The 12,573-nt window shown below is 38.6% G+C and overlaps 1 protein-coding gene across 3 annotated transcripts in view; it reads left to right on the forward strand.

Annotated features, from left to right (window-relative positions):
• Window positions 1-12,573, forward strand: part of eml1 (EMAP like 1) — a 37,205-nt gene that overhangs the window by 22,522 nt on the left and 2,110 nt on the right. For 2 of the 3 annotated variants that reach the window (XM_024268707.2, XM_024268717.2), the window contains 14 exons: window positions 3,499-3,628; window positions 4,223-4,372; window positions 6,270-6,339; window positions 6,470-6,580; window positions 6,664-6,759; window positions 6,836-6,970; window positions 7,080-7,179; window positions 8,751-8,902; window positions 9,444-9,569; window positions 9,669-9,800; window positions 11,009-11,076; window positions 11,153-11,241; window positions 11,864-11,961; window positions 12,040-12,127. In XM_024268707.2, the coding sequence (XP_024124475.1) occupies window positions 3,499-3,628; window positions 4,223-4,372; window positions 6,270-6,339; window positions 6,470-6,580; window positions 6,664-6,759; window positions 6,836-6,970; window positions 7,080-7,179; window positions 8,751-8,902; window positions 9,444-9,569; window positions 9,669-9,800; window positions 11,009-11,076; window positions 11,153-11,241; window positions 11,864-11,961; window positions 12,040-12,127 (1,545 nt within the window). Of the gene's footprint in view, window positions 1-263; window positions 291-3,498; window positions 3,629-4,222; window positions 4,373-6,269; window positions 6,340-6,469; window positions 6,581-6,663; window positions 6,760-6,835; window positions 6,971-7,079; window positions 7,180-8,750; window positions 8,903-9,443; window positions 9,570-9,668; window positions 9,801-11,008; window positions 11,077-11,152; window positions 11,242-11,863; window positions 11,962-12,039; window positions 12,128-12,573 lie in introns of all 3 variants that reach the window. The other variant, XM_024268698.2, reaches the window with a different exon arrangement.

The following is a 12,573-nucleotide window of genomic DNA, read 5'->3' on the forward strand; positions in this document are numbered from 1 at the left end:
GTGTTTTAAAACTTCTGAGGGCAGCTTGTCCTGATGATTTTTTTGTGGTTTTGGTCAGCGTGTTTCCTTTGTTTGGCAAAAACATTTTTGAAAATGTTGAGGGTTTGACTCCGCCCTTCCAGCTGAATTATTCTGATCATTAACTTTAAAGACGACATGAACAGAACTTTTTTTCACTTTAACATAGAAATGACCTTTGAGGCACATCAGATAATGAGAAAAGCTCTCTACTCCTTACTGTGTATCTCTGTGATCTTTACAAGGGACGCGACGTGTGACCCACTGCAAAGGTAGGCCAGGCTTCCTCGGCCCTCGTGCCCCCCAGTCTGAACAGCTCTCTGGACATTTGATAATTACAATTCTCCTAAAAAAAATCACCTCTGCAGCGAATAAATTTGAACTTAAGCTTTAATTGTTGTGTTTGAAAACTCCGATCTGAGCTGACCAGACAGAGGCAGGAGACTGTGTGAGAGCAGCTCCCACTAAAATGTTTAGACTGAATTAATGAACGTCTAAGAAGCTCCTGATTGTTTGCAGTTCACGTGTTGCTCACCGCAGATGAAGTGGCTCCTGCTTCGCCAGGCTTGTCTGTTTGCTTAGAGCCTCACTTTAGCCAAAAGGCACTTTGTTTCCTGTCGTCGTAGCAACAGCACAAAGATGCCTGACATTTGCTGTCCCACAGCTGCTCGGAGCCACTTTTCCCAGCTCTTGAAGCCCCTCAATGCAGATTAGCCGCTGCTCTTGTCTTCTGCTTGCTTACATCACAAACACAGGCTTTGAAGCTGTTTTATGAGGCTTGTAAGCTTCATGTATGGGCCAGACTGCCAAAAGAGTCAAACTTATTTAATTAAAGATGGTTTGGGTTTAACCAAAATAGAAGACAATTTAAACATATGCTATATTTCATAGTAAATCTGACTTATTTAACATGTTTTCTTGTTGTGGAACATGTGTATTATGAGCAAAAAGTATGGTGGCCCTGAAGTCCCAATCACATTAACAAACCATTTCATGCAAAAACAATGAATATGACAATGACAATTTAAAAAGTAAAACAAATTATTTAAAAAAATTACAATTTAGAAATTAAAAAAAAATTAAAAAGCAAAACACTAAATATAACAAAATAAAAATAAAATGTTTCTGAAAACAAATGTCATTTTCCAGAAATCAAATGACATAAAATGAAACAAAATAAGAAACCACAACAGGTAGATATTGTGGGACATCACTCATTGGATGATGATGTATTATCAGCTTTTCAACTGGAAGTCATTTGGCATGACGACCTTTCCAATATTTCTTTGAGCTTCTGGCCACGCCCACTGCAAGAGTTTGGAGATTGATAATCAAGATTAAAGATTAAAACTAAGAAAACCTCAACTGTTGGGTTGCTAGATAAAATAAGCTTTTTGGGTTGGGACTTCCAGTTCTGGTTCTGGCCATTGATGTCTGCAGCCAGGTCTTCTTCCTGAAATTAGCAATAATTGCCACAGTCTGCTATTTTGGCTTATTTTTTGTTAAGGCATAAAAAGTTCATTAGACATACGTGGAACGGCCATGAAAAGCCACAAATTTGCGTATGCATCTAGCAAAAATCCCACACAAATAAGTAAGATTTACATGATAATTGCGTGTAAACTTGCAAAATTAAATTCACATAAAGATCCGTCGACCGAAACCCTCGACTTTGGAAAGGTGGCAAATGAGAACAGCAGAGTGGACGGCCTTTACTAACGAAAGGTTAAAAAATACGTTAAAAAAATAATTTGCTGGGTTCAAGATTTCATTTACAAATAGAAAAGCATGTATTTATGTTTTTTTTAAAATCTCTATCATTAATAATTCTAATAATGACTCAAAAATTGGGGGGCACTGTAGCTCCGCCCCTGTCTGAATGTATGGAGTCTAGTTATCTCTTTAGGCAGATGTGGTGTTTTGGTGTGATTTAGCTCAAAAGAACTTGAAGTATCCTGTAGAGATGAAAGCTTAACATGCTTTAGTGGAATAGCAGAGATTAGTACTCCCCAAAGGAATTCTGCTGATTTATGTTTACAATCACCCCTCCCTTAATTTTCTTTGGCTGGGTTGTGTGATTTACTGGCGCTTTGACTTATGTATAAACCGAAAGTATTACCCAATTCTAAATAACTTACAAAAGCTTTCTCAACCCTCAGCACTTCCTAAACCTCCTCCTTGTTTCTGTTTTTCTCCTCTTGCCTTCATCCGGCTCTGACATCCTCAATAACCGCCCCACTGCATCATCATCATCATCATCATCACCATCATCATCCGTGCTCTTTTCTCGCAGTCACAGTACAGGTTTACCTCGACAGATCCGTCAAACAGACGGGGAAGAGCGCTGAACGCTGCTCTCTGGGTGTTACGGCTCGCTCAGCCGCCAAACCTCCACCGCTGTCAGTCAGCAGAAAGCCCATAAGAGCGGCTGCCGTCAATGTGCTGTCCATCAGAAAGATCCCAAGTTGTAGCCTGAAGCTGAAGGAGTTTGGGAGTCTGCCGTCTCCTTTACATACTCCCACCTACTGCAGCCCCACTAAATCCCCCAGCCAGTATTTTCAGATTTGTTATTAGTTTAGACATACATGACATATGTTCAGCTATGTCATACAAACTGTGCGATCATCGTTCATACTGCAGATTTAAAGACCCACTCCAATAAAAATCATGTTTTTTGTTTTTTTTTTAATATAGTTTTTCTAAAAATGGAGGACATTTAAGATAAAAGTAAGCTCAAAATGCATTTCTGTATATTTCTTTATTGTAAATCAGAAGTAGACAAAAAAAAATGTGAGGTTCCGTTGGGGGTTGTGAGGGGCTGTAAGCTAGCTGGAAATGTAAACAAAAAGCTCTCAGTAATGGTGAAAGGAAGGGGAAAGGGTTGCTCCGCCCCCAAAGGTCCCACCCCCAAAGGTCACGCCCACAACTCTGAGTTGAATTTCTAATAAACTGTTCTAGAAAATAACTTCATCATTGAGATTGTATATTTTGGGAACATTAAGAATCTCCACACAAAAATATTTTGTCACTTTGACTGTTTTTCTGTTTTTTCTCCCCACGTTCTTGTGAATTATTTCCAAATTTTAGTATTTTAGTTCTGATTTTCCATTCACCCATCATTCCCTCGTGTTTTTAAATATTCAAATTTCTCTGCTTTTCACTGTCTAGTTAATCTTTGTGAACGTTTTGTGAAAATGTTGTGCAGCTTTTTTCTTTCCTTCTGTCACCGTTCTGTGTTTGAAATGCCTAATAAATCCAGTCGAAAAGCTTTTGTTTGCACGCTTTATCATTTATTACCGTTAACTCATTGCTTGTGAATTAATCCCATATTTTTTCTGCTCTACTCACACTTCCAACCCCTCATGAATTACATAATGTCATATGTGTGCCTAATTTACAAACTCTCGACACTGTAAATTTGGCTCTGAGCGGTTATTTCTGTGTACATTTGTGTCTGACTAACTGTTTCCGTTTCCTCAGATGAAGGATATGTGAAAATGTTCTTGAAGGGTCGCCCCATAACCATGTACATGAACAAAGACCAAATGGACAGCTACTGCCTGGAGGCCAGAGCTGAGCTGCCAAGCAACAAACTCAAATTGGACTGGGTGTATCCTTTCTGAAGTCGAAATTCATAATAAAAAAGAAGCGCCGTTATGCCTTTGCTCTTTTGGTTTCACCTGCACAGAAATTTCTGCAGCATCCAACAGTAAATATGAAAATGGAAAATAAATGAGGTCTTTGTGGACCGTGATCTATGAGAGGATGCTCGAGATGAGTCTCCTGCCTCTTCCTACTTGTCAGAGTGCATTTGCTCAGATATTCGCTTTCACTGGCTGTGCTGAGCTCATGGCTCTGCAGCCTGCAGACAATAATAACCTGCACACAGCTGGTCCACAATAGAACAGGCAGTTAGACATTCATTTGATCCCATTTATTGATTCATTTCATACTCTGGGAGTGTCTTTGCTCTTCTCGTTTAGTGCTTAGTCATGCAGAAATCCTAAGGAACATTCTATAAAGGAAAATGATTAAAGGAGAAAGCAATGCACAAAGAGAATGTTATCTACTGTTTATCACATTTATTGTAACAGAGCATCTTTTGCACTGATTTGTGCTGAGCTTTCGAAAAATGTAAAGAGATTAAAAAAAAAACAATAAACAATCAGTTGGAATTTCCCTCCTTGACCTTTTTAACTCCCAGCTATGGCTACAGAGGCAGAGACTGTCGCTCCAACCTGTACCTGCTCCCCACAGGAGAAACGGTGTATTTCATAGCCTCGGTGGTCGTCCTGTTTAACGTGGATGAGAGGCTGCAGAGGCACTACACGGGACACACAGATGACATCAAATGGTCAGCAGAAGCAGAAAGCTTCACATCCTCTACTGTTTATACGGTTTTTCATGCTCATTTGAAATTTAACCATCATGGTTTTATTATGCTAGCTAATTTGGCTTTAAAGCTAATTTGGCATTTAGCTAATGTTTCAGCAGTTTGGCTAACTCAGGTTGTGACCGAAATCCTTCACTACTCACTACGTAGTGCTCTATAAAGTGTTATTCTTTCTGAATCTATGGCTATGTCTGAAATCTCTTATTTACTCACTAACTACTAAAATAATATATGGTGCAGGTCTTTCTAGTGCCCTCAATTTCAAAAATAATTCAGTAAAAACCTATTAAATATGAGCATTTTATGAAAACTTTGTATTCACTGTGTTTTGATGATGAAAACTTAAATGGTTTAAAAGAAAAAAAAATCCTAAAAATTGATCAAACACAATGCATTGTCATCTATATTTCCTGCATTATGCATTGTAGTATTTAGTAGTTAGGAAGTAGGGAGGAAATACGGACATAGCCACAGGTTGTGTCTGAATTTATTTACTACTCACTACATAGTGCACTATAGTTTGTTCACCTTTTTGTAGTGCTGTCCAAATCTACAATTCCAAAAACGTCTGCCCTAGAAACTTTCTAGAAGTCTCTGCAAAAAAACAGTGATGTCGATGCTCACTAGATTGGTGAATATAGACAACAGTGCTTTGTGTTTCAGCAATTTTTGTGAAAAAAAATGTTTTTTTTCTTTCTTTTTTTCAACAAGCCAAGTTTTTATCATCAGAACAGAATAGATTCATAAATAATTATCATAAAATGCTCGTATTTTTATTTTTGGAAATCCGTGATGTCACTTAGTGATTTAAAAAGAAAAAATATAGTGAGCATTGTGTCTGAATTAGTTTTAAAACCCAGAGCACTAGATAGTTCCACACTATAAAGTTTTTTTGGTTGTTATGGAGAAGAAAGGAATTTGGACATAGCCTTACAGTGTTTATGCTAATTTTTGATTAGCTGTTGTTTTAGCATTAAGCTAGCACATTTTATGAATTTGGCACTTAATAAAATTTTCTGTTCTAAATCACCATTAAGCTAGTATTTTATCAGTTTGGTAGCTGTTTTGGTTGGTTTAGACATTATTTCAATTATTGATGCTGTTTTCTTGTTTAGACCATCACATTTGCATTTTTCTTGCTCGTTTAGCTAATTCGGGCATTTCTTCAAATATTTACCATATTTATCTGCTAGCAGTTTGGTTGAGCTTTCAAAGCTAACATTTTCAGCAATTTATTAAACATTTTTGTTTGAGCAACTTAAACTACTTCAGCTACTTTAGCATTAACAAAATTGCTGTAGTATCTTCGGCTATCAGCTTCAGTATCCTCAGCTATTAGCTTCAGCATTTTTAGCTATCAGCTTCAGCATTTTTAGCTATCAGCTTCCGTATTTTAGCTATTAGCTTCAGTATCTTTAGCCATCAGCTCCAGTACTTTTAGCTATCAGCTTCAGCATCTTCTGCGTCTGCATTCAGCTTACAGTATTCATACTTTCTAGTTTGTTTTTCTTTTTTTTTAAACAAACTTATCTTAGTAAAACTTGTTGTCATTCAACATTTCAGTAATTGAAATATTGAGTGAGGGAGACATGGGATTTTACTCACATAAATTTGTTTAAAGTGATTGGATTAAAGATTAAAGGATACATTGCAGACTGTCCTTTGAAGCCAAAACGTTTGAACTTTGGATTTTTCTTTATCTAAAACAGGATAAAATTGACTTAATGTGTCTCAAACAGCAGCACAGGCTGCAGCCTTTCATGTTGTACGTCCTCATGTTTAATTAATGGTCTCTTTTGAATTAAAAAAAAAAGCTTCTAACTGTCTCTAAGATGTCTATTTTGCATGTCTTCCTTAGCTTGGCAGTCCACCCGGATAAAATCACCATAGCAACAGGGCAGGTGGCCGGCACTTCCTCAGATGGAAAAGTAAGTATATTTTTATACTTTACATTGAGTTTTTGTTTTAGGGGAGCTTGAGTTGATGAAATGATTCAGAGTCCTGTATATAAAAAAGTTTCTTCGTTTCTGATGTTCCTTCATGAATGTTGCCTTGCAGCAGCTGGCTCCACATGTTCGTGTATGGGACTCCGTCAGCCTCAGCACCCTTCACGTGTTAGGTGCAGGGTTCTTTGACAGAGCAGTAGTATGCCTTGCTTTTTCCAAGTCGGTACGGAAACACCATCTATGCATTTCTGATATATTACAGTAAATATTTTAAATAGATGCTGAACTTTTACTTTTGCCTGCTAGAATGGAGGAAACACCCTCTGTGCGGTTGATGATTCCAATGACCACGTCCTGTCTTTGTGGGACTGGCAGAGAGAGGACAGACTGGCTGAAGTTAAGGTGTGTGAGTCTGTTCTCTTTGCTCTGTCAGTGTTTTTTTGTGCTAAACTTGCTCTTTGTTTTCGTATCCCATCAGTCCTCCAATGAGTCAGTCTTTGCTGCAGACTTCCATCCCACTGACAGCAACGTCGTGGTGACTTGTGGGAAGTCTCATATATTTTTCTGGACCTTGGAGAAAGGTGTTCTGGTCAAGAAGCAAGGGCTGTTTGAGGTAGGAAGACACCTGGAGAACTTTCATCATCAAATGTAGTCAATCCAACAGAATGTCTGCTACAAGTCCTGGTGCAGAGTATTACAGCGTGTTTCTATGTTTATTGCAGAAACAAGAGAAGCCCAAATTTGTGATATGTGTGACCTTTGCGGAGAATGGAGATGCAATAACAGGAGACTCCAGTGGAAACATCCTGGTGTGGGGAAAAGGTACCATCTTTGTTTGGGGAAGTTACAAACTCTGATGCTATGGTCACACTCAGGAACTGCAGGTGACCATTTCCAATGTAAAGTCTATTTTAACGTGTATATGCGAGTTTTGGGCTTCAAAACTCTGCTTTTCATAAGTCCGTGTTCTGGCTGTACGTATCAAAGCTGCAGCCATTAAATGCACGCTGAAAGTTAAAACTTTCGGAATATAGAGCTGAGAAGAAAAAGCCTGGAGCAAGATTTATAGGATTTACACCACTTTGACATTTTGCACTAACTGCAGGTACATGTGTTCGGAGAGAAAATAGACTCAAATGATTTGTTTGTGCGTAATTCTAGATTTGTGGGTACCTTTGAATTTATGTATGCGTAATTGTTGATTAGTGCTTAACTTTTGATTTGTGTGTGTGTATTTCTTGATTTGTAACTCACACAATTCCTTTTGTGCAAAACTTTGTGTTCTTGCAATCAGATTTGTGCGTCAATGCAGTTTTGTGTGTGAGTAACAAGAGATTCTTGGGTCATTTTTAAAGATTTAAAGGTTTTTTCAAGCCGTTGTAATTTTAAGTTGTGTGTGTAAATTGTATTTTTATTTTTTTTTAGTTTTGTAATTTTTGTTTTTAGTACACAAAGTTATCCACAAAATATATTGTATATACAAATCAAGAATTACACACGCACAAATCAGGGTGATTTCTCTCCACACGTTCACTAGCATCGAGTATCTTCAGAGATGCACTACAAACTCTGGACATGTAAAGATAAAATAAAATGCTAACGTGCTACTGCTAACAACTTTAAAGCTTGACATACACTTTAGTAACTAGCTGAGCTTATCATGCTTTATTTTATTTTCATTTTTAACATTACAAATAAATTTATATGGTGAATAACCAATTGTAATACTGGTGGATGAATAAAAAAAATTGCCCCAAACTTGTATCTTCACTGTGCTTTTTTTTTTTTTAATTTTTTTATGGACAATCCAAAAAACAATTTAAGACAGTGGCAAACAAAGTTAACCCTTTAACACCAGAGCTGCTAAAAAATGTATATTTTTCCGACCGTCATAACTCTTCAACCTCGCAATTAGCATAATCCAGCGGATTCTGAAGTGTATGCTACACTTTACGTTAGCAAAGCGCTGTGTCAGTGGAAGAGAGCAAATTTGCTGATCTTTGCGTCAGAATCAGCTGAGTCATGTTGATGCGTAACCGATTGAAAATGTTACGAGTCGCCAGTGACATCTCCATTGTTAAATAGTGAATGTAATAAATTAATTATCCTCTTTCATGTTCAGAGATTCAAGCTTAAACTGAGGTTCGATCCAGTTTTGTAGGTTTAAGTGTGAGCTTAAAAATGTTTCCATGGTTACCAGCTTATTGTTGCTAAGTTTTCAGGAGATTCAAAACAAAGCTGCACTTTATATCCTTAAACGCCTCCTCAATCTGTTTCACCTGCTGAGCCCTCCTCTGTTTTCTGCGTCTGACGCCTGGTCAACTAATCTGCCTTCCTCCCAGCAGCTGACCTTTGTGACTGTCTCCCTCATCCGTCTCATCTCTGTCTTACAGGCACTAATAGGATCAGTCACGTCATCCAAGGGGCTCACGAGGCCAGCGTCTTTGCCGTGTGCATGCTGAGAAACGGCACATTGGTGTCTGGGGGGAAAGACCGCAGGCTTGTTTCTTGGAACGGCGGATACCAGCAGATCCAAACCGTGGAGGTGAAGCAATGGAAATACTGTCAAAATGTGCCTGTTGTCCAGCAGAAATGACAAGGAAGTTAATTTGAATAAAAAACAAATGACTTTTAACTATTTAAAGGATTATAGAAAGTTTACCGGCATGCTAGCATTACAAAGAAAAGACATTACAGTCTAAAAATAAAAGTTATCAACATAAAACTTCAATAAAAGTGTTTAAAATCAAATAAAACTAGAGAAGACATGGGCGGGATGAGGCAAATAGTTAAAAATACGCATGTTAAGAGTTTTAAAAAGCTATGAAAATGCTTGTAATGTTCATGAAAAATTAAAAAAGCAATTTTTTTTTAAAACTTGTCTACCAAATAAAACCTTATAGTGATTATGAGATTTTATAAATTATGTAAAACAGACATAACTTTATGATAGTAAATCTTTTACATCTTTTAATGAACAACTTGATATTTAAAATGACCCAGAATAAATATTTTTGTAATTTCTCTTTATATAGCTTGTGTTTTATGGTTCTCCTACATCGTCTTACTCCATTTTCCTCCTGCAGGTGCCGGATCTGTTCGGCCCCATCCGGACCATCGCAGAAGGCCGAGGGGAGACGGTTCTGATCGGGACCACAAAGAACTTTGTCTTGCAGGGCAGCCTTGATGGGGAATTCATGTGCATCACACAGGTTAATGTTCTGAATTCAACTTTTATTATTCTTTTTTTAAGCTGTGCTTTAAAAGATATTTATATATATATATATATATATATATATTTTTTTTTTCAGGGTCACACTGATGAGTTGTGGGGTCTCGCTGTTCATCCCTGCAAGCCTCAGTTCTTGACCTGTGGTCACGACAGACAGGTCTGTCTGTGGGACTCCAGCTCCCACCAGCTCATCTGGACCAAGACTGTTGATGTGAGTTCAGACAACACTGCCCTCTGCTGTCCGCCATGGAAACTACAGCACACATCATGTGTTTGCATTTTTTACAATCCGCACAAAAGTAAACAGGTTTTGTTTTTTTTTTTAATAAAAGTTACGATTTTTCAAAGTCAAAGTCAAAGTCAAAGTCAACTTTATTGTCAATCCTTCATATGTGCTGACATACAAAGAATTGAAATTCCGTTTCCTGCTCTCCCAAAAAAGACAATTTACAACATAACCAATAAAAATATAGAGAAGGCATAAAATATAGAGAAGGCTTAAAAATATAGAGAAGGCAATAAATTTAAATTTACAAATGTAAATGTACAAATGTACAATAGATGGGGGGTTCAAAGTGACAAGTAGTGCAGGCATTATTGTTCATGTGGGTTTCCGAGCGTTGTTCATGTCGGGGGGGGAGCCAGGTGGAGGATAGGTGGTTGGGGAGTTTGGGAGGAGTTCAGCATCCTGACAGCCTGATGAATGAAGCTGTTCCTGAGTCTGGTGGTGCGGGAGCGGAGGCTCCTGTACCTCCTCCCTGAGGGCAGGAGGCTGAACAGGTTGTGTGCAGGGTGGTGAGCATCCCTGACAATTGTCAGCGCTTTTCGGGTGAGGCGGGTGGTGTATAAGTCCTGCAGGGAGGGTAGTGGTGCTCCGATGGTTTTGCTGGCTGTGTTCACTATGCGCTGCAGGGCTCTTTTGTTGTAGACCGTGCAGCTGCCGCCCCACACAGTGATGCAGCTGGAGATGATGCTCTCGATGGTTCCTCTGTAGAACATGGTCATGATGGATGGTGAAGCTCTTGACCTTTTCAGCTTCCGCAGGAAGTAGAGGCGCTGCTGGGCTTTCTTTGCCAGTGATGTGGTGTTGGCGGTCCAGGACAGGTCCTCACTGATGTGCAGCCCGAGGAACTTGGTGCTCGTCACTCTCTCCACTGCAGTGCCAATTTTTGCTCTAGCTTGATCCTTTTATCTGTTATTATCAGGCTTTTAAATACATTTTTTTTAAATAAACTCTTTTAAATAGTTTCTTTTTTCTGGTTTAATCACAACTCTTGCTATGCTTTTAATTTTGTGTACTTTCATGATTAGTGGCATAATCTTGTGGAGATATTTTTGATCATTTTTTATTCTTTAAAAAGATTTCACAAATTTCTTCATTCAAGCTTCAGTCAAACAGAGTTTTATTTTTCTCAACAGGACTCCGCTCAGTCTGCAGGCTTCCATCCCTCTGGAGCTGTTGTTGCTGTTGGAACTCAAACTGGCAGGTAGACTAGATTTTAGACAAACACGATATTAAAAAAGTAAAAACAGTTCCCAAATTGTCTGTGTGTGAACTTGCAGGTGGCTGGTGCTTGACACTGACTCCAAGGATTTAGTAACCATGCACACAGATGGGAATGAACAGCTGTCTGTTATCCGCTACGGGCCAGGTATGTCAGCCCCTCCCACTAAAGCCTTGGTCACAACAGGTGGATACGGGCTGTCTGCAGGGCAATATGTGCAAACCTGAGATATCAAGATCATAGAGCCAAAATATCTGTGTACATTTTTATCTACGGGTATGCTGCTATGCTACAATTAAGGGTTTGCATAGGTGCAGACACAGGCATGTTGTACAAATTTTTCAGTGTTTCAATCCCCTAAATCCTGTGCAAAAAGTACTTATTACATGATAAATGCTTTAAAAATTAGGATATTAGACATCAGAGTTTGTCACCTATAAGTCATAAGTGCGTATATTGTCCTTACAAATACTTCACGATACACATTTCATACACGACATTGGTACGTTCCATTTTTGCGAAGAAAACCTCAAGGGAGCAAGAAGACACATCTGTGCTCCCCTTAAAATGTGCCCAACGCTGTCTATGACCCTCCAAGGTCTAGACGTCTGTTAACACTCCCAGTCAAACCCGTCTTGATCCGTTTCTCCTGATTCTCATGAGCGTAAATCCTGACCCTGTACATGTTCCAACCTGTCTTGAACAATCAGTTAATAATCAAACCTGCACAAACAGTCATTACTGTATCACCATCTCCTGTCCCCATCAGATGGCAATTTCCTGGCCATCGGTTCCCACGACAACTACATCTACATCTACGCCGTGGCGGAGAACGGCAGGAAGTACAGTCGGGTGGGGAAATGCTCGGTGAGATCCTGGTTCCTTCTTCTGTTTGTGTTTCAGATCAATCAGATAGTGAATTGGTGTTTCTTCTTGTTTTGAAAGGGTCACTCCAGTTTTATAACCCATCTGGACTGGTCAGTGGACTCTCAGTATCTGGTTTCAAATTCAGGCGACTATGAAATACTTTACTGTAAGTATGACCGCTGTCCTCTCTTTTTTTAACACTTCTGAATCTGTTTTAATAAATGAAAGCAACGTTTTGTAAACTTTCTGACTTTTTAAAGCTTTTATGATTATTTACAAATAATACAATCTTCTCTGCATAGTATTGAGTTGCCACAAATAAATATTTGTGATTAGATAATTTTTTTTTGTAATTTGTTAGAATTTTGTCTCTGAGTTGCAGGACTGTTAGCCCAGAGTAACCCCGCCCCCTCTTCCCGTCTCTGTTGCTAAGAGTTCAAGAAGGAAGCTTGAGCCCGCCCAGCATGTTTTTTACGTCAAGCTGCATTTTGTTGGTCTGCTCCTGATTCACAATGATTTAAATAATTAAATACTCAGAAATAAAATTTTGAGCTTAATTTTCCTCCTTCGTCGCAACAACATGTTAAAATACAATTTTCATTGAAATGGGTT

The sequence above is a fragment of the Oryzias melastigma genome, linkage group LG22, assembly GCF_002922805.2.
Source record: "Oryzias melastigma strain HK-1 linkage group LG22, ASM292280v2, whole genome shotgun sequence".
NCBI lineage: Eukaryota > Metazoa > Chordata > Actinopteri > Beloniformes > Adrianichthyidae > Oryzias > Oryzias melastigma.